At 39.2% G+C, this 22,689-nt stretch overlaps 1 protein-coding gene across 5 annotated transcripts in view; it reads left to right on the top strand.

The window, feature by feature from the left end:
- The window catches only part of PDE9A (phosphodiesterase 9A), a 61,134-nt gene that overhangs the window by 23,419 nt on the left and 15,026 nt on the right, over positions 1–22,689 (top strand). For all 5 annotated transcript variants that reach the window (XM_063305311.1, XM_063305313.1, XM_063305309.1 and 2 more), the window contains exons 2-8: positions 874–928; positions 2,743–2,813; positions 5,507–5,591; positions 11,932–12,013; positions 13,394–13,468; positions 17,512–17,598; positions 19,103–19,207. In XM_063305311.1, coding sequence (XP_063161381.1) covers positions 874–928; positions 2,743–2,813; positions 5,507–5,591; positions 11,932–12,013; positions 13,394–13,468; positions 17,512–17,598; positions 19,103–19,207 — 560 coding nt within the window. The remainder of the gene's footprint in view (positions 1–873; positions 929–2,742; positions 2,814–5,506; positions 5,592–11,931; positions 12,014–13,393; positions 13,469–17,511; positions 17,599–19,102; positions 19,208–22,689) is intronic.

The raw sequence follows: 22,689 nt of genomic DNA, 5'->3' as shown, positions 1-22,689 counted from the left end.
CAAAAGCGCGCCAAATACAAACTTAAAAGGCTTGCTTGTAAGCAGGTCCCGCCCCGTCGCCCGTCAGGACGCTCCCCCTCCCAGGTGCTGAAAGCCGTTAGACGCGCCTGGGAAAGTAACCTTGAACAGGAGCGCAAACCCAAACATGCATTCCAAGCCCTCAAAACAATGGAGGGCGAAAGAATGGAAAAACCCCGGGTGAAGGAACACGGAACAGAGAATGACATGTGAAACGTTACAATGTTAACCAGACATTAGAATGAGAACATGACTTCCTACTGAAGTGCCAAGAGAACTTCAGATTCCATGGAATAGAGGGTCTCATCTTCCATCCATGCAACATTCCCTTCTCACCATGGGGAGGAAGGCAGAATCTGAAATTAAAATTGTGTCTCCAACGTCTGAAAGGAGTTTCCAGGCTTGTTGAGGCCTAAGGAGGTTCCTGTTGTGTACTTCTGCTCAGTACCATACAAAATCCATCCTTCTGTTATCAGGACAAAAGGAATACTGGAGTAATATTATTGTTAGATTATTTTATCCCATCTTTATTATTTTTATAAATAACTCAAGGCGGTGAACATACCTAATACTCCTTCCTCCTCCTATTTTCCCCACAACAACCCTGTGAGGTGAGTGGGGCTGAGACAGAGGGACTGGCCCAAGGTCAGCCAGCCGGATTTCATGCCTAAGGCAGGACTAGAACTCACAGACTCCTGTTTCTAGCCTTGTGACTTAACCACTAGACCAAATGGATAAGGATGGCAAAGCTTATAATCTTTCTTGAAGATATTATTTGTCAGACTCTGCTGTGGGATATAACTCTGTTTTCTTTCAGGATATGAACTTTCTTATTTTATGTTTTATTTTTAATAGAGAAAGAAGAATTGTTTCAGAATTTGCTGGAGCAAGTGGTTGAGCAACTCTCAAGGTAATTGTTTCCCTATACAGTAATTTTAAAACTATGGCCCTTCCACAGAGGGCCTTGGCTCTGCTCCTGCCCTGGGCCTGGGGCTGATTTGTAGTTTGCAATTTGCATCCCTGAAGCTGTGTGGGATTTGGAGGCGGGCTATTTCCCCAGTCCCAGGAATTTTTACTTCATCTTGCCTGCCCCCACCTGTACTTGGTGTTTCTGTAGTTAGTTTCACAGGCAACCTTATCAGCAAACCTGACCTTAATTCTTCTAGTCAGTTTCTAAATTCCTGTAAGAACTGGCACAGCTTTATTTTCTCTGCTTATATAAAGAGTGTCCCTAGATACTTGCCTCATCCCACTCACCTTCCAGCTTCTGAGTTTCAGGGAGTCACCATCTACCCATACAGTTGGAAACTCTATACTACCATAGTTGCAGCTAGTGGAAAAGCCCCTGGCTGCAGAATTGGTGTCATGCCATCATCTTAGCTTTCAGTCATATACAAAAAGGAGGCATTTGGATAGCCAAGCAACTTTCCCCTCAAACCAACAGCTCAGATTTTTTGAACCAAACAACAAAAGCCAGTATGGTGTAGTGGTAAAGGTACGAGACTAGAAATGGGGAGACCCAGGTTCTCGTCCATCCTTAGCCACAGAAGCTTACTGGATGACTCTGGGCCAGTCACCCTCAGCCTAACCAACCTCACAGGGTTGTTGTTATAGGGAGAAATAGGAGGAGAGAGTATGATGTATGTCACTTTGAGCTTGTCTATAACAAATAGGATACAAATTATACTGAAATGCTCACAGCATGTATTGGAAACATGGTGGGGAGGGCTAGCAGTTTAATATTTTCCCTTTCTAGGTAGACAGAAGTGAGGGGAGTTTTCTTACTCTAGGTGCTGCCATAGCTTGGAAGAGAGGGCACTGACTGCATGGCAGTTTTTACATTGGCCTACTGGCTCATATTGTTCCTGGCATGTTCTTGGTATTCAAAGGCTAGCAGGATTGAAAACTGATAGTTAAGATTGGTTTCAAAATGCTTTGGAGGGTTAGGAATAGAAATGGTTCTATGTTGAAGAGCCCTACTGTATATCCTTCCTTCTTATCTTCCCTTGCAGTTCTCAAACAGTCTAGTCTGGAGCGGGAAAATGGACAAGATTAATTCATTGAAGGCTACAAAAAATGCACCCATGCTTGAAATGAAGCCACTTTTAACCCAGGGGGATTTTCTGCTAAGGAGACATTAACTTGTTGCATTGTGTATGCTTTCTTCACCTTGAAAAAGAAAAGAGAATTATCTTCATCACAGATGAAGCTTTACAGAAATAGTACATTTAACTCAAATCACCTTTAATAGAATTATAACTAGCCAGACTCATGACCATATTATTATATTTGAATAAACATGGATGAGCAGCTGCACATTCTAGAAGTGTAAAACAGTATATCTATAAGTTTATATGTATATCTAGCAAATAAAGCATTCCTAACAAGTATACTGATTCCTCCATTTATTTCAGAGAAGAGTTGTTTTACATGTCTTTAAGTGAAGTAACCCAATATGCACTATCTTTTCTTCTAATCTGAATTAAATGGGGAATCCATGTAGACAGGAGGAGATTCATAAGTTGCATGTAAGATCCTTGTACCTGCAGCAGGTCTTTCGCTGGGAAATAGATTGTAACTGGATACTTTCAGTTATTTTTGAAGTATCTTTCAATGCATCTAAACACTGACTTTCAGTACTTATTCTTTTCCCATCAACAGATGTTACGTTTTTCATGCATATCTTCTTACTTATGTTTGGGGTTGTTATTGTTTCCTCTCCAGGGTATTTAAAATTGATGAACTGAAAACCGAAGTATTTAATCAACTGGCAATGCTGGAGAAGAGAGTGGAATGTGAGTTCTTTTTTCTAACAAGCAGAAGCCTTAAATAAATAAATAAATAAATAAATAAATAAATAAATAAATAAATAAATAAATTTGTGAGATCTTAAACTTTTTATGAGCGTACATTATGCCTTCTTCTTGGCAGGGTATAGTATTGGAGACGGAAAAGGGGGAAAAAGCAGTCTTTCAAGTCTAAAATCTTGTTTCTCATCCTACTTTATCTGTTTAAAATCACTGTACAGAAAGTTGGTATAAAATCTTCAGTCCTGTACAGTAAGGGTATATAGTTTCTAAATAACCTGGGAGGACTCTCAGCCAGGCTGCAGTTCTAGACAAGGTCCTTCAGTTGTGGTATCTTCTTTGAAAAGCAAGATGAAGGCCATGTTCACAGGTGTTGTGTATACTGTCTAAATCAGTGTTTCTCAACCTTGGGAACTTTAAGATGGGTGGACTTCAACTCCCAGAATAGCTGGCTGGGCTAGGGAATTCTGGGAGTTGAAGTCTACACATCTTAAAGTTCCCAAGGTTGAGAAACACTGTTCTAAGTCAAGCGGCAGAGCTCCTAGAGGGAAGTCTGCAATATTCTAAGGTTCCAAGAAAACCTTTCAGGGATCCTAGAAGTGCAAAACTAGGCATATTTAAGGTACAGTTCTTTGGGGGGGGGAGTGTATTTTTTAAAGCTATAGAAAGAAATGGTACAAAATTATATGTATCTGATAGCCTCCTTTGTTAAGATGCTTATATAATGAACATTTTTGATAGATTATGTGCCATCAGAAAATGAACTATTATAATACTTTAAAATAAGAATTTTGAGTAATGGGATTTTTTTTATCACTTTCACAACCTACATATAGTCTTTTAAAAGCTTTTGTCTGCAAATTGCTGCCTTGTAAAAAAAATAAATTTTTATCAGAATTCAGTGAAAAACAAGGTTCTGATGGAAGGATTTTTCCTTTTAAAATGAGTCAAATTCATATACAAATATTGGTGACAGAAAAATAGAATAATATGAAATGGAATTCAGGAATGACTAAATATTGCATTAAAGCTATTATTGAAACAGACAAAAGTATAGTGAGCCCAAAGGATTGAAACTTTCTCTCTTCAATTGCTTCAATGATTTTAGTTAAATATGTCTCTTTATTAGTTTTCATTGTATGGTTTTGCACAAATGAAACTTGGAGCCACTAGTATTCCCATGTAGTGAGATTGAAACACAAATGTGTTCAAATCACTGCTGGTGAGTCTTATTCAATGCATGTTCACGTGCTGTTTATCCCCAAGTGAGAGCCTGAGGTCTCTAGCTCATACATGTGTATGACACACATGAGTGGCCATTGGTAAGTGAGAAGAGGCCACGCCACCCTACAGAGACTGTAGTATTTGAAAACTACTAAAAATATAGATTGTTCCAGTTGTTTGTAGAGGTTTGTTGCTGGTGCTGCCCAGCAGGAAACATGCAATGCTGGTGTGATGAATGTCCCAGTCAGGCTGAGAATTTATTGCTGAGCAGTTCATAAACATTATAATGTCAGTGTAGAGGTAGTTCCAGCAAGTTTGTATGGGAGGATCATTACAGGAAAATGGGCTCATAAAGTGATTCTGTACCAAGAATAACTTGATTCATATCCTTTGTTCATCTAAATCGTGTTATGAGCACACACTATTTAGTACATTTAGACCAGAGGTTTTCCATGCAATCATTAGTGCTATCAATCATCACATGTTGGAGGACATAGTCCATACCTTCTCGTCCCTGTGCTGCTGCTGCTGCGGCCCTTTTCCTCCTCCTCCTCTCAACACTTTCATACCTCTCATTGGGAAAGGATTACTTATATTTCATTAAATGAGCAAAGTTGTTGAAAGTAGAGGGAAATGTCTTTTCATTGTTTTGCCTTACTGATTTATTTGTTGCCTGTACAATCTGAACATATACTAGAGCCTTTCCCAACCAGGCACCCATCCTTTAGATATGTTGGGCTATTACTCTCTTCTCAGCCAATTTAGTCAGTTGCTGTGGTGGCTGGAAATGACAGGACTTATAATCTAATTCATCTGATATTCTTTTGGGAAAGGCTGAAACAGCAGATCAAACTTTCTCCACTGCTTAAAAAAACCCAGTTGGAGTTGCTTTCTATCTAGGGCAGCCTTCCCCCATCTAGTGCCCCCCAGATGCCTTGAGTTTGCAACACCTAATATACTGGTTAGGAGGACACCAGGCTGGGAAAAAGTTGATCCAGGGCTTAGTCACATAACTGGTGCTTCTATATAAGGAGCTATCATGGCACCTTTCTTTATTTAACAGAATGCTAAATGGAAAGCCAACAAAGCAAGTTTGTCTCTATATAGTTCTTTGTATTAATATAACACTGCCACAGCACTGCTTGATGCTTTCATCTATTCCTATTCTTAGAGATGGTTTGAAGAAGCTGAAGAACAGCTGGATGTTGCTGTTGTGGCTTACAATAGCGATGTAGCTCTGCTTTTCTGCTACTTTTAATGTTACTCTTAATGTTGTATTATGTTGAATGATTGATTCTATTAGTAGTACTTACCTGTAGAGGAACAGGTTTCAAATTGAAAGGCTGCTGAATCACCAGCATGCTGTTCGGTGGCTTTTGAAATTCTGCTCAATTACTGCAATGAGATCTTTCAGGCTTCTCCATGGTAACCTCCCTGTTGTTTTACTTTGTTGACAGTGGAAGGACTGAAAGTAGTGGAAATAGAAAAGTGTAAGAGTGACATCAAAAAGATGAGGGATGAAATGACTGCAAGAAGTACCAGGTAAGCTTTGCTTTTTGTTGTTTGTGAAGAAATGCACTTCTGAAGGCCTGCTTCTGCATTGGGAGAATTCTGAAGGTTTACTTAGAAGCCAATCTACAGAGACCCAGAGTAGGGTGGTGATGGTCAGTTTAGTCTTGGACCATGGAGATCCAGGGTCAAGTCTACATTCAGTTATGGAGACCCCAAGGTGGCTTGGCCATTCACAGCCCAATCCACTTCACAGGGTCATTGTAGGACTAAAATTAGGGAAGAAACCTTTGTAGGCCAACTTGTGCTCTCAGAGAAAAGGTGGGATATAAATGCAATAAATAAATCAGTGAGCAAATGAATTTTGCCTAGAGCTTTGGAGGAATGGTGGGGTATAAATCTAATAAATAAATATAAATGGGTAAAATCCAACTGAGATTTATTTATTTAAACATGTCACTTGTTGAGATGGACAGCTATAGAAATCAAACAAACAACAATAAAAACAAACAAACAAACTTATATGGCCATCCGTCTCACAACAGTGACTCTGGGCAGTGTACAAAGATTAAAATCAACAGTGGGGCTTACTTCCAGGTCAATGTGCATAGGACTGCCATCTGATAAACCAAATAATTTCTCATTCATAATGGTCACTATTCAAAAATTACGAAGCTTTTTGGTGGGGTTTTTTAAATCAGCGTGAATAAAAAGACAAGATTCATTAGTTTTATTTAAGAACATATGGTCCCTTAATAGTTAAAGAATAACTGGAAAAATAACTCTTGGAAAGATTAACATCTTGGTTTCCCTCCATTTACCCATCCGGTAATAAAGACTTCTTGCCCTGGCTTTATGCAGAGAACAAAAAATTCTTCTGCCAAGAAAAACATTAGTTTGGTAACAGACTTTCTTATAAGAAGTGGACCTGCTCCGATACAAAACGTAATCTGAGGAAACATCACAATATATACTGTACAGAGCAACTCCTCTTGCACTGTGAGGGAACGTGCATGCTATATTTTAACCCCCCAAATGAGTTATTTCCTCTTTACGGAAGAAGCCAGTCAACTAATCTGATATATTACCAGGTTTGGAACTGTAATTACAACAGCAGCAGAAGCAGCCGTTGCTTGTTGTAGTAGATTGCATGAACGAAAACCTCAGGCTTTTTCGTTGCTGACATTCCTCACAGAACAAGCACGTCAACAGCTAAAGAGACATTTAAAACCGTTACCGAAAGGGATGGATAGCAAATTGTTCTGCATGTTAGTCACGAGAAGGTTGTTTGGTGTGCCTCCATCTCAAATACAGACTGACCTACCTATCGTGACTGGGGGGTGGGGGTGGGGGCAGAGGCGAGGGAATTTTTAAATTACAGTGTTTGGAGATGCGGTATGCCCAAAGAGTTTCAGCTGCAGGGATGCATATCAGGATTTTTTTCTTGTTATCAGTTATGGAAAATTATGTGAAGATGTGAGACTGTTTGCATTACATTTAACTGTGCTTCAGTTAGTATTCGTGTTTCTTTGCACAGAATTTTACAATTCACTAAAGACAATGTTTGTGCAGTTCTTCTGAACAAACCAGTTTAAGGGTTTCCTCTTTGTAACCCCCAATCCTTTTCTCTCTACTTGCATCACCTTTACTGCCATTTGTCTTACTGGAAAATGCACATATGCTAAGAATGAAGTTGAACCTTGGTATCTCATTAATTTTGACTATTAATTCCTTTTAGCAAAACTTAAACCACCCTGCTAGGCCACAGTTCTAAAATCCACTGGCTACTTCTTGATTGTATTTCAAGGTTCTTTCTGTGCTCTTTCTTTTAATTGCATTTAATTTTTCAGCACGTGTAGGAATATATTTCGTCAGTCGTGAAAATATAGCAGATATTCAAACCTACAAGGCCCCTGTTTGCCAACCCCTGTAATGCTCTGCCCTCCTTTTTCCTTGCTGGGATAGCTGATAGTTTGCCTTTTCTGACTTTAGATTTTATATTGTCTGTGAAATTCCAGTGTGATAGCACTCATAATTTCAAGCTTGCAATATTGTTTTCTTTCCTGGAAAACTGTCAAAACCTATGTCCCTTGAAAAAGATTTCTCTGAACACTGCTATGTTTGTTGTCTTTTCTTCCTCCCAATACATCAACTATATTTTCCCCTCTCTCTTGCACACACATGTTCATTCCTGCAAAGACTGCACTCTTGATGCAACTTCTAAAACCTGCATGAGATACCATCCACTGCCATCTCAGCTTAAACAGATGGCTCTTGCATCAGCATCTGAATCTGCTTCTTCAGAACAAACATAGATCATTGCTGTGAATCACTCATATTTATTTCATAAAAAGAAGATGGATCATTTGTGTGTGCACATTCACATTCATATACCCTTTGTCCTGAAAAAGGATATTTATTGAATAAAATGACAGGGAGTTTCATGTTTCCGAGGCAACATGACTTGGTAGGTTGTTGCAGTGGCATATACCATTTGGGGTAAGCAATATTATGCAATGCACAAAAGAGAAGTAAAAAATAGTAAGCCAAGTTAAGAAACAGGAAAGGAAGTATACAGTAACTAAAAATAGTTTATGTCGATACTATTCGCTATATGTCTCCATACCATTTTGTCCTTGCAAACCATCCTTGCTTCTTCCACATCAGTACATCACAATCATACTTTCCATTTTGTACTTTTAGCTTTTTCCCCTCTTTCTTTTTAAGAGTCTAATCAACTCCATCAAACCAAAATTTCTTTATATTCCCCTTCCACTTGGTCCATTCATTCTTCATGCATATACAGTATATTTGTTTTGCAATTCTATCCTCATTTGTTCTCTTTATAAGACCAAACCACCTCAATATGCTGCACTACTTTTGTACTGGCCAGATGTGATGGAATGTGTCTATAAAGGGGGAGGTGATGTGATGGACTACAGTAATGCAGCAGGTTCTCAGGAAGGAGGGGGCACATTCCAAGGAGTGGGGGCAAGACAAAAGACAGCACAGCCGGAGCTGGACCGTGAGAAGAGAAGGAGATTCAGAGTAGCCACTCCCTAGAGCCTCCCAGGTTATATCCTTTAGGTTAGAGTAGAATAGATTTAGTCTGGCAAGATTCTGTCTATATGGTGTAAGTAAATAAAGAATTGGAATTTGGCTGGCTTGCTTCCATGTTGTTCTTGGGCTAGGCCTGACACCCCATTTGTTAACCATGCATTCATTCTTGACCCTATCTCTTACTGTTTTACCTCACAGTCTTGTAAGAACAGTAATCCATTCCCACTGCATTCATCTTTTTAATGTTTTTTCCTGACATACCCAACTTACATCTCCATATAACAAAATGGGCAGAAGCATGCTTTTGTACACAGCCATGTTCACATCTTTTGACAAGCATTTCTTCCTAGCATGAGAAGACATACTTTCTACCAGAAGTTGCGTATATTAGAATTTCTCCATCCGTTTTCCCATCTTCAATAAATATTGTATCAAGATACATAAATTCATCTTGCTCCTGGTTTTTACTATTTATGTATAAGTTGCATTCATTCACTCCATTTCTCTGTCAAACACAGTTATTGTGGTCTCTGATGCAATTATTTTGAGATCTATACTTCTTGTTGCATCATGCAGTCTATATAATATTTGCTGCAAAACCTTTGGGTTGTCAGTCATAAATGTGGCATCATCTGTATATAAAAGCACAAACACATTCGCATCCCTAATGCACAGACATCTGTGGTCATCACAAACTTTCTTTATATGCTTATCCCTAAATCCATTAAACAACCATGAGAACACATCTCATTGTCTTTACTCCCTGCACAGTGTTGGACCATTTGCTAAGCATTTTATTTATTTTTATGCACACTTTTCAACTCTTTGCTTATGCAAAACTTTCTATAATTTAGGCCTGTTCACTATCATATAATTCCTCAGAATCAATAAATATGCAATAAACTTCCTTTCTCATATTCATACACTTCTCAGTGATCTGATGAAAAGCAAAAATAATAAGTGTACACCCAATGGCAGACCTACAGGTCTTCCATCTGTAGGAAATGCGTTACTTCGACAGCTGGAGATAACCAGTCCCACCTCATGGGCTGCATTTTGTAAGTGACCCACCGTAAATTCTCCCAAACCCATCTCCCTCTGCTTTGTCAGCCCTCTTGGAAGAAGTCTTTTCCAGGGAGATTTCACTTCCAGTGTAGATAGAGCTTGTGCACAAGGCCATCCTGTGTCTGCTGGCAGTAAGTCTTTGCTAATTAGAGAAACTACCTGCCACGCCCTCGTCCCCCAACTCCATTTGACCCAGCAAAGCAGGCTAAAACATTAGGATAAAACACTTCACCTTCATAGTTTTTTCGTTCTTCTTTAGCTCTATCTTCTTGCTTTCCTATATTTCCTATATTGTATTTAACTACATATTTTGAAATTGAATGAAGTCCTTATCAAAAAAAAAATTGTGCCATACTGTACAAAAATAGTGAATAAATGGCCTCCCCCCCCCTTTTTTTTTTCTTTTAAAGAAAGAGGAGGAGATGTTTGTTACTTCACACTGCAGAGGAAACTCTGTGGCAAATGGGAAGCCAGTGGGAAGTGGATAAGAGCAAGCACTTATTGGGCAGCATACTGAATATTTAGCTATGGAAAGGGCAAAAGCAAGGATAAACTGATTCTTTCAACAGTGCCCCACTGCCATACCCACCCATGTCTCTTTTTTGGAACCCCTGAAAACAGTGAGTCAGGATGCAAACTACACTGCAGTTTGGGACATGACTGAGATGCAAATGCCTGTGTGATCAGCCAGCAAGGAATGCAAATTGACCTGAGGATTAAAGGAGGTTAGTTTGCAAATGAAATAGATGGTCCTGTGGTAGAATCCTCCATATCAGCTACCGCATGATATTTAAATAGGGAGATAAAAGAGGTTCCTATTTATCAAATAAATTTAACAACCATCCAGCTATGTGCACAGCATTGCTTAATTTCCATTGCTGTTTGTGGTGCATTTTTTCCCTCATAGCAACATAAGGGGCAGAGTACAAGGAAGAAATTGAATATGCCCTTTTCTTACTAGCTTTGCACATGTTTTATTTTATAGTTTACCATTCTTTATATTTGGATGCTGAGCTTGTTCATCTTATGAATAAAATCAGGATGTCTGTCTGTTTGTCTATCTGTCTGATTTGTATCTGGCCTTTCATCCTGGAGCTCAATGCAGTATAAACAATATTCCCCCTTCAGTTTTCTCCTACAAAAATCCTGTGAGGTACTTTGGGCAGGGATTGGCCCAAAGTCACCCAGTGAGTTTCTGCAGCTAAGGGTGGACTTCAATTTAGGTATCCTGGTCCTAGTTCAACAACTCAACCATTACACCACACTGCTGTAATAAGAAGTAGAAGAATGGAACTAGGTTTGATTTTGCAGCCTGCTGAGTGTGGTTTGTGGCATATATGTTACATCAAACTGAGGTATTTTGCCACTGGGCAAAAAGGCAAGATGGTATCCGAATAAAACGCCAGTTTGAATCTTACTTCCATGTTGACAATGGGACAATGTTCTCATCCATATCTGAGAAGGGTAGCTTAGGAGAAACTGGGAAGGCCATAACACAGTCATATCTTCAAGGAACTCATTCCTACTTCATTTCTATTTTGATAGATTCAATCTTGAGTGAATAGTTTACCTATCAGTGAGTGACATTAGAGGGAGGATTCTGTAAGACTGCAGTTTCCTTTTTCATGTAGCAAAAACCTAAGACACAGTATAGGTCCTTCTGTATGATACTGCTGATACGGATACTGTTTTTGGAGAAAAGATTTCCACATCTTGAAATGTATGAATTGGTTTTTGGTTCACAAAGATAATCTTGACAGGTGTTGGATAGTATGAAATGGGCCCCACATAAGGAAATTAAATGTTTTAACATAGCAATCCTAAGTATTTCTTAGTAGGGAATAAGGATTGTTGAATGTACATGCTTAAATGTACTTCATTGTCTTCAGTTTTCTTCAAACAAACAAACAAAAATGTTCCTGCACCTGCAGCATATCTTAGCTTTGTTTTTTTCCAAAGACTTGAAATGCACTTTCGTGTTTGGCAAACACATCTCCAAAAGCTACATTTCTTTGCAAATCTCTTGGAATATTATGTTGTTAAGAGGAAAGCAGTGTGGTTTGTCTGCTGTGAAAAGAAGAAAATGAATTTTGCAGGAGTGAACCTTGGAGTGAACAATTTTTTGATTGTGTCCCGTGAGTGTAAATGAAATTGTTTTCGGACAGTTCCGAGCCTTTCTTATTTTGAACAGCCGCTTATTTTTAAGTTTTCTTTAGATACTGAGTGTTGGATTTTGTTTTCTGCACAGGACCAACTGCCCCTGTAAATACAGTTTCCTGGATGAAAACAAAAAGCTGATACCCCGAAGGGATGTTCCATCCTATCCTAAGGTATAATGACATATAGAAACAGTCAGAATATCTTTGGACAGAGCTGATCATCACATTGGCTAGAAGTATTCTTGGCATCTTTTGCTTTCTGCAAAATAGTGCCTAGGAGGACATAGGCAGGAAGGGAGACTCAGAAACATTGTGTTGAAAATCTCTCCCCTCAACCTGGTCTTCTTACAGCTTACTACAGTAAACATTATCTGGAGAAAGAGCTGACAAATATGAATTCAGATGTGACAGCTCATAGTATTCTTTCCCTTAAGGTTCCTTTTAAAATGGGAGGGGGGAATCAATAAACAACATGTTGCTCCTGAACCCCCATGCTTTTGGCCCTATTGCTCACTATGCTGCTAAAATTTGGTGGCAAAACCATGCATGTTCCTGTTTCATTTTTATGTTTCAGATACAAAATAAATATGTACCAGTTTTGGACCTGAAACCTGCTCAAACTGGAAAAAAAAAGTGGGGGGGAGGCAAACCTTCACCAGGACAGCATCACATTATTGTCCATGGCCCTTGCAGCCCTCAGATCTGATTTTTGTAGCTGAAAATGTGGTCCTTGGCTGCAAAAGATTGCCCATCCCAAAAAGTCTTATGAATTTGCTATCAACACAATCCTGGAATATCAAATGTATAATCATTATTAATTTTCCTTGAAAAACTTATTAACTTATAATCTCAGTAAAGGGTCCCAGGATGTGATTCGTGAAATATTTTAAATGGTTAAAAAACCCTTAAATACTCCCAGTAAATGTTAGTTCTAGGAGTGGATGCTCTGACTGGTGCTATCACTACCACACTTGGTTTGTCTCTACTGTATGACTGAGGGCCTTTCCCCACTGCCGAGTTGAAGTGTTATCCACCCTTCCTTGGTTCAGCAGAAATCTTTACCAGCATGAAATATGCTGTCCCACTGCTGATCCTTTCCTGCCTCTGTTTCAAGCCACTGCAGTCATCCAGTAATGGATGATGAGCCTAACAGACTGTGTACACCTTGAAGTAGCACTTGGATGTATCAGTATTAGATGGAAACATTACTCTGAAATTTGTGCAGCTAAAGACAACTTAAGGCTGTCTCACTTAAGGGATGGGTATCAGATAAAGATAACATCTCAATAATACAGTACAACAGAAAAAATAGGTTGCCAGGAGATGTTTCTGCTGTAGTTGGTTACAAGTGAGGCCCATATTCTGTGGGTGGAGTGGTGGGGTGGAGAAAGAGAGAGAGAGAGAATGAGAATGAGAATGTTTGGGGATGATACTTGATGTTTGAAAACAAGCACTCAACTTAGATAAAGAAGAACTTCAGCTGAGTCGTCCGATTTACTAATCTAAAGATATACAACATACATTCATAACAAACGCTTGTTTTCTCTCCAGTACATGCTTTCTCAGGAGACAATAGATGCTCTTAGGAAACCAACTTTTGATGTCTGGCTGTGGGAACCCAATGAGGTAATGCAGCTCTTTGGAAACAAATCCCTGACCTTTCATCCTGTAAGGTTATTTTGTGGCTTTGTTCATGATTGCTTGAGGACTGGAACCTTGATCTTAATGTCATCCAGGAACTGCTTTGAAAATATATAAACACAATTCATTGTCTAAAAAGATTGATTCTATATATAGATGTAGAGTAGAAAAGCAGAAGAAATTAGAGTCGAGTAGTTAGAATTACATGATTCACAGAGTAGAAGGGAGCAATAGACCATTTAGTTTAGTTCTGTCCTTGGTACAGGAAATGTAGAACTAGATCATTCCCACAGATGACTGTTGGTCTGTCCCTAAAGATCTTCGGTGAGGGAGAACTGATTACCCTCTGGGTAACAGCTGCATTTGCAAGCTGCTCTTACTATTAAGAAGCCTCTCATCATATTCAGCTGTAATCTCTCTTCCTACATCATACCCATGCAGTCTAGGCCTTCCCTTGGGGACAGCTGAGAACAAGACTTGGGCCCCTTCAGTGAGAAAGTTCTTCAACTTCTTTAAGAAGACATTTCTGTCTTATTCAGCCTTACTACCATTTAAGCATATGCTGCTCCTTTAGTATCTTCTCACAGGATTTATCATTTTAAAAAATTCCAAAGAATGTAGACCACATCTGACCACCTTTTATATTATAAAATACCTTAAAGTATTTCATAATATAAAAATAAATAACTACATCATAAATTGAAAGGCATTAAAGCAAAGCTTATTAACCAGGTTAAAATCTCACTATCCAAATAAACTAGAGATACAGGGATCAGTTTAAAACTGATTTGCACCAGCCATTGACATATCACTTGTTCAATCAAATTTTCAGTTTTATTTTTAATTGTTGGAGGTTCTGTTTTATTTTATGCAATTTCCTCCAAAATATGCATTTTATGCAATATTGCTGTACAAATTATTTTGTACAAAATGTTACAAAAATGCATGTTGGAGGACTGCATCATTTCAAAATATAAACTGTTCTGTATGCATTTTTGTGCAGAGAATGAAGGATGGTGGTGGAAAAATGCAGTGTCATGTCTATGCTGTAATTGCTACTGTTTTGTTTGATTATATAATTTTAATTTTAAAGAAATATGTACCAGATTTCTTTTTCATTCTTTGAATAAGCTAAAATTAAATTAAAAATTCACCCCCAAAAGGAATATGCTAATATGGCACTTAAAAAAAATAACACATGTTGAAGTGAGACCTAGATTCTCAAATACCTAGAAAAGGCATTTGAGAAGTAAGGTTTGCATGTCATGCTAAAACATAACAAGGTTTGTATATTTTTAGCTTAGTCCAAATGTTATTAGGGTCAGTGAAACCACCATGATTTATTTTAGAACAGTGAAGCTCACTTTGAAACCATATTTTTGTTGGCTTAATTGTTGCAGTTCAGGGTGAAACAGTGATATGACAATATGGACAGATAATTTATTTGTGGTTTCTTGGTTTACCTCTGGTTCATGCTCCACCCTACCCTTTAATCAATCCATTGAGATGCAAAGCAAACCAACTGAAAATTGAGAGAAACGAAACCCAGAACTGGCTAAACAAGTCACCTGCAAGACTTATTCTAACTTGTTTCTGGCTTCTTTACTAAACCAGGGCTGCAACTAGGGGGGGAAAGCGGGGCATGTGCCCCAGGCGCCACGCTGGGGAGGCCCCAAAATGAGCATGGGGGGTGCCAAAATGGGCGTGGAATCCATGTTTGCCCCGGGTGACAGAGACCCTAGTTGCGGGCCTGTACTGAACTATCATTAAAACAAATGATGGTTTAGCATGATCATAAACCCATATAAAGTCAAGGCATCACCATGAAGTGCCCTTCATGCCCTTATCATGTACCTCTCTTCCAAAAGCCACCCAAAGAAAAGTTCCTCATCTATGATTTTAATGCACTGCCAAGTTTATATGGGAGGAAATATTCTTAAAATATTTGAATCCCATACAGTTTAAAGGTTGAAAAGTAAACACCATGCCCCTTTAACAGCACTAGCAATCTTTGCTGTCTTCCTTTCAACCAGTTCCAATTTGACTATATTTTTCTTGAAGTTGGTTCCTAATTCCTACAGTGTTTCAAAACCCATTTGATATGCATGGAAAGGAAAATAGACATTTGAAAATCTTTTCCAATGGAGAATTCTTTAGATGTTTTAAATTACTGCTTGCATCATGCTAGACCATTGGCCATACTGATGGAAATCGTAGCCTAAAGTATTTTATTTATTTATTTATTTATCAGATTTGTCACTGCCCATCTCCTCCCACCAGAGGTACTCTGGGTGGTTATTTGGAGACCACTAGATTGGGAAAGCTGAAGATGAGAAGCAATAGATATGTCTTCTTAAAAAGAGGATGCAACTGAATAGAATAAATAGAAACTAGTGTTAGTTCACAAACTAATAGGACCAGTTGCAGTTTGGGTCCACTTTTGAATACTTCATTTTAAAAAAGCATTGATGAACTGGAGCCTGTTCAACTAGGCTGAAGAAAGTGCAGTAATGAAGAATGCTGGCAAGAGCTGGGTATGGTTAGGTTACAAAACAAAATATATGGGGAAGATACAGTAATAGTTTTCCAATATCTGAAGGACTATCATGAAGAAGGAACAGACTTGTTTTGCTTTTTATGAGAAGGCAGGACTAGAGCCAAGGGTTGGAAATTCAGGGAATGGGGGAAAAGAAAATGGTAAACATTAAAAGAAACTTCCTAATAGTGAGAACTTCTCAAACGTGACATTGATAAGGTCAGGAGGTGGTTGACCCTGTAAGCTGAACACATATTTATCAACGATGCATGTTGCATTGTAGGCCATGCTCTAGCAGACAAGGATAGATAAGATTATCCTCAAGGTCCTTTCCAACACTATGATTTTATGTGTAAGCCCCCTTTGTCCAAGTAATTGGTAGAAATAATGGTATTGGGGGTTTTCAGACAAACTAGAAAGCATCTTAGTACAACGAGTGATTGTATTAGATGTTCATAAACACCATATGCTCCTTCTCTGTTCTGAAGCCATTCCATAAGACAATATGAATACAGAGTCACAGCATCAGATGGATTATTCACCCTTTGACAGAAGGTCATATGAGGTGTTCACTTATATTAGCCTTTACCCAGGTGTGCACTGTGTTTATTTAATAGAATTTTAAATTTTAGCCTTACTGCATCATTATAATACAAAGTAATAACACAATAACTTTTAAAAATTTCCTTAAGAATTAGTAAGCCTTATTCTGTCTACTTCCAATACCTTACCCTAATGGGACATTTTAAATGCCAAAGTAATAGAATTACCAGTAATTAGAGAGAAGAAATATTCAAGTTTCAAATACTGAATGACAGCACTCAACACTGAAAAATAGAAATTTATATCTTATGACTGTCATCATAAAATAATGTTTTCCTTGAGTGTGCTGTTAAACTATGCAGATTATTTTATTTCCTGCACAAAAAATTGAAAAGTATGTATTTTCTTACCAGATTCTGTTCTCTTCTGGGATTCTTCTCCAAATCTACTGTAAAGCATAATTCGAAGGGTTCATAGAACTGGGATCAATTCATTACTAAAGAAAAGATTTTTTTCTTTTAAAAAAATATTAGATTGTTTTATTTAGTATGGGTAGAGAATGAGGGAGAAATTTAGAGAGTCGTGAGAATTGGTCTCCTGCCATAGAAAAGAGATACTGATGTCACTTCTATTCCAAGAAAAATTAAGAGTCATGCTGTTGATTTGAACAGAAGTAAACATCCTCTGTAATTCTGAGGATTTCTTCCTTAATTGTTAAAAATAAAAAAGCATTATGTAAAATTTAGAACAATGTATTACATTGTAACAATATGTCATTTGGTCATCAAGGGGGAGCTCCCAGTGACTTGTAAGCTCAGTGAGTTTGGGGAATTAAAAAATTAAAATTACGGAGTTCAACTTGCTAGCTGCATTCAATAGGCTATATGAATGTATTTTAATGTGCAAAGAAATATAATATAAAAATGTATACTTTTTATTTTTCCTCCAGATGCTGAGTTGCTTAGAACACATGTATCATGATTTAGGACTAGTGAAAGACTTTAACGTCAACCCTATCACACTGAAACGGTGGCTGGTAAGTTGCCAAGGGATCTTAAACAAGGATTTGAAATATTTTGGTGTCCCTTTTTTAAAATGAAAAACTTAAATTATGTACCCAATAGAGTGTTGGATGATAGTTTACTTGGTGCCCTCCAATTGTTTTGAATTTCAGCCACTAAAAACCCTAGCCTAGCTAATGGCAAGGATTCTGTAAATCATAATCCATAAAATCTGGAGGGTACCAGCTTGTCTACCCCTGATTATGATATATGGCAGCCCCTGGAATGCTATGTGTGTATACTATTGATTTTAAATTAGTTCTTTCACTTGAGTTGCCTTGCCTATTCCACGTCCTGAATCAATTTTGCATCAATTTTATTTTTAGACAGTTCTATTATTTAATCATGGCATACACTCACAATACCATTTCAATGAGCTGGATCATTTATATTCTATATTCTATTCTATTCTATTATCTCTATCCATTCCCCCATGTTTGGTAAAACATTCAGCCAAGGTACCAATTTATCTACTTCCAGGTAGAAAGGTAGCAGTTATATGTGGTTAGTATATGATGGTGTTGTGCAGAATGAATGTTTTGTTGAAAGAAGCAAAAATGGCTGTCTATAGGAGTGTGCTTCTGCCTACTTCGTTTTACAGTAGTGAGAGTTGGATATATCAGGAGAAACACAGAAGTAAGTTGAATGCAGTTGGCATGGGTTACTTGAGAAGTGCATGTCGTAAGACAAGAACAGATAGGGCTAAAACTGAATGGATCCTGGATGAATGTGGATTAAATACAAAAGTGAGTTACCAGAATGAAAAATGTACAGGTCTGTGGTAGGAGCTATTTGCAGGGATAGAAAAGTATGCACAGGTGTAGTGAATGATGTTGGTGTAACCTAGATTTAGGTATATCTTCCTTTTCTTTTAATTCCTGCCTTTAATTTATTTGGTATACTATTTCTTATGCCTTTTCTACACTATATAGTGTTGCTTAACCCAAAAGGGAATAGTAGGATGGAAATATATGCACGCTCTATTTCCAGGACAATTTTGGTGACTCAAAATGTTTGTTATAATCACATCATCTGTACTTGTTGATTGGCCCTTTTCAGGATGACTTTGCATGTCAGCCCCTTCCTGAATCAGGAGGTTTAAATTTCCCCTTCCCACAACACTACACTTACTTTACAAAATATGGGTACAAAAGTCAATATTTCCAATATCTCTGTATGGCCAATCCTGTGAACTTGTGAAACAGCTCTCTGCCTTATACCAGAGATCACCCTACTATTATCCAGTAGAAATGGGGTGTGACCCCAATAAGGAGAAGAAACAAGCATGTATGTAGCAATAACAGAAACAAAAAGTATGATTTTGTGTTTATCTTTTTTTAAGTACAAAGATAGCATAGCTATAGAATTATAGTATTTTAGAATCTAAAAGCAGAGAATTATGGCACCGAAGGGTTGGTTATTGGGATTTAGTGCCACATCATTGTTCTCTTTATCAGTTTTTCCTCTTTATTTTTATAGCTGTGTATTCATGACAATTACAGAAACAATCCATTCCATAATTTTCGACATTGCTTCTGTGTTACCCAGATGATGTACAGCATGATCTCACTCTGCAACCTCCAGGTGTGTCTTTCTCTGGCCACTTTTATTCTCTCTCCAGTTCCCCTATCAGAAGAAAAATGGACTTCATAAAGCATCATTAAATCCATGGCTTTTGTTTTATGCTTTTTCCCCCCCAGCAACAGTGTTTTGTTAACGTAGTATCAAAAGACCTGATACAGAGCATCTCTTTCTGCATCCCTGGGACTTTGCTAGAATAACTGCTCCCAATGTCACTTCAGCCTGTAATTTTTTTTTTTTACATTTAAGAAAATTGAAGGGTCTAGTGAAAAGAAGATGGTTAACAATCTTGGCAGTTTCTAAGGCTCCTAGAGACATTGGAAACTGCCTTACATTGCATCAGATCATTGATCCATCTAGCCCAATATTGCCAACATTGGCTGACAGCAGGAGTTCAAACAGAAGACCTGTCTGGAGAGTGGGGATGCCAGGAATTCACCTTCAGACCTCCTGCCTGCAAAGCGTGCTCCTTACCTCTGAGCCACAGCCACTGTGATGCATAAATCAGCAATGGCCCAAGACGAATAGCAGGCTCAGACCTCACTGATGCCCCCTGTGAAATATAGACCAACATACATGAAACCTTAATCCTATTTTTTAAAATTTAAAAAACAAGTACGAGATTCAAATCAAAGTAGGGTTAACTCTTCCCATGCAAGTTTCCTAATGAGCCCAACCCCCATTTCCCCCACCTGCTGCAGCCAGCATTTGCTCTTGAAAGGGTTTCATAACAGCTTCTTTCTGAAGACAGATAGATCAGGAAAGTGATACAGGCAGAAACAGTTAATTCTCCTCCTGCCCTCCACCCCATGCTAAACTTCTCATAGCTGCATTTTTTTTTAAAAAAATGAAAATGCTACACATTTAACATTTCTTTGACTTACAGAGGAAAGGACCAACGTGTCTTGGCTTCGTCTTTCATCTAAATTCAAGGTGGCCCAAAGTGCCTAAACTTCTTCTTGCACCATTTCCAACACAGTACCCTCCAGATGTGTTAGGCTGCAACATCCAGAATTCCTAGTCAACCAACACCAAAATGTTCTACTCCGATTGTGCCTAAAAACTGTCAGGCTCACAGCAGAAAAGGAATTACTTTTTGCCCTTAGGAAGCAGGTGGGAAGAGAGATGTGCTGCCTTGTACAGCATGATTCAGTCCAGACCATTTTGGCTGGGGGAAACTTCCTAGTTCAGCTCCACTGCACCCTGTCTTAAGGAGTTGCCCCTTTCTAATATAAGCAGTATCAAGGTTGTTATACCAGATGTGTAGAGCTCACATTTTCATAGAGAAGCTAATCATGTCCACTCTATTTGTGGGCACAGATTTGCAGCTCGAGTAGCCAATACATGAACAAGTGTGCTTCCTGATAAGACTTTTATCACACAGTTACCATGTTTCATTCACAGAATTTGATAATTGGTCCTTATGATCTTTTTTTCCCCATTTGTAACAATTCCGTATTTTCCCATTGCTTTTTCTTTCCATCCCCCCCAGAAAAGTTAAAAAAGAAAGAAAAGAAAAGCTGAACAAGTCTTTTGACTGGTAGGGCAAGAATATCATAAGACAAGATAATTAATTATATTGTATATTTGCAAAGAAGAAGAATTTCTTGTGCAAACCCAAGTTGTTTTCTCAAGCAAGCAGCAGATAACTTTCCCACATTGCTGTTCTTCACTTTCATCTTTGGTGCTGAAATGAAGTATAAAATACTGAAATAAATGTCTTTCTTAACTGATATAAATCCTGGCACACCATATTACAAGCTGAGCAACCTTTGCATTTAAATAAAATTTATCCATGGTCAAGCAGATCCAACTTTTCCCTTCCATCCTGTTGTTGATTATACATTGCAGCCAGACTTGGATGATTTGTTTATTGTTCAAATTCCTGTCACTGCCCATCTCCCCCAAATAGGGGGACTCCGGGCGGTTTACAGTAAAATTTACAATTTAAAACCATCAAATGCATAAGTTGCAATACAAAATATCCATCATAAAAATAGAATAAATACAAAATATAAAATCCAAGTGGCACAGATTTCATTCGGTAGGGAGGCCTCTACGACATCAGCCACCCCCAGAAAGAGCTGTTGCCCTTCCCATCCCAGGCAAGGTGGCAGAACCAGGTCTTCAAATCCTTCCAGAAGGCCAGGACCAAAGGGGCCCGCCTCACCTCCAGGGGCAGAATGTTCCAAAGGGCGGGCGCCACTGAAGAGAAGGCCCACATCCTGGCCCCCGCCAAGTGGAATTCCCTCACCAACGGGGTCCGTAGCATGCCCTCTCTGCATGACTGGGTGGGACATGTCAATGTTATGGGGATGGGACAGTCCCTCAGGTAGCCTGGCCCTGTGCCATGTAGGGCTTTAAAGGTCATAACCAACACCTTGAATTGGACCCGGAAGCAAACTGGCACCTCACGCAGCAGTGGTGTCACATGTGCCAATCTTGGGGCACCCATAATTGCCTGTGCGGCCACATTCTGGACCAGCTGAAGCTTCTGGTTAGTCTTCAAGGGTAGCCCCATGTAGAGCACATTGCAGTAGTCTATATGGGAGATGACCAGGGTGTGAGTGACTGATCGGAGGGCCTTTTGATCCAGGAAAGGGCGTAACTGGCACACAACATGAAGTTGCACAAAGGCCCTTCTGGCCACGACTGCCACCTGCTCTTTAAGCAGGAGTTGTGAGTCCAGGAGGACCCCCAGGTTCTGCACTGGGTCTGAATGGGGCAGTGCAACCCCATCCAGAACTAAAGATGACAACTTCCCAGATACCAATGAGCCATCAACTCTCAGCCACTCCGTCTTACCAGGTTTCAGCTGAAGCCTGTTGTTCCCCATCCAGACCCCCACAGCCCCCAGGCACTGAGAAAGAGCAGTCACTGCATCACTTACCTCACCCAGGTTGGAGATATATAACTGATTATCACCAGCGTATTGATGATACCTTATCCCGTGGTGAATGATGATCTCACCCAGTGGTTTCATGTAGATGTTAAATAGGAGAGGAGAGAGAACCAAACCCTGCGGCACCCCACACAAGAGGGGTCGAGGGTTGGATCTCTCATCTTCTATCACCACTGATTGGCCCTGGAGGAAGGAGGTGAACAAAACCATGCCGCCCACCTCCAACTCCCTGAGCCACCCCAAAAGGATACCTTTATCAATGGTATCGAAAGCTGCTGAGAGGTCAAGAGCCAGGATGGATGCACTCTCTCCATCCCAATCCCACCAGAGATCATCCATAAGCATGACCAATGCAGTCTCTGTCCCATATCCTGGCCTGAAACCTGACTGGAAGGGGTCTAGATAATCTGTTTCTTCCAGAATCCTCTGGAGTTGTAACACCACCATTTTCTCAACCACTTTCCCCAAAAAGGGGAGGTGGGAGACAGGACGAAAATTGTCCAACAGAGTAGGGTCCAGTGATGGTTTCTTGAGGAGGGGGTGCACCAGTGCCTCCTTGAAGACAGCTGAGACCACCCCCTCT

The sequence above is a fragment of the Candoia aspera genome, chromosome 5 (genome assembly GCF_035149785.1).
Source record: "Candoia aspera isolate rCanAsp1 chromosome 5, rCanAsp1.hap2, whole genome shotgun sequence".
Classification (NCBI taxonomy): domain Eukaryota; kingdom Metazoa; phylum Chordata; class Lepidosauria; order Squamata; family Boidae; genus Candoia; species Candoia aspera.
This window is presented reverse-complemented; position numbering and strand designations above follow the sequence as displayed.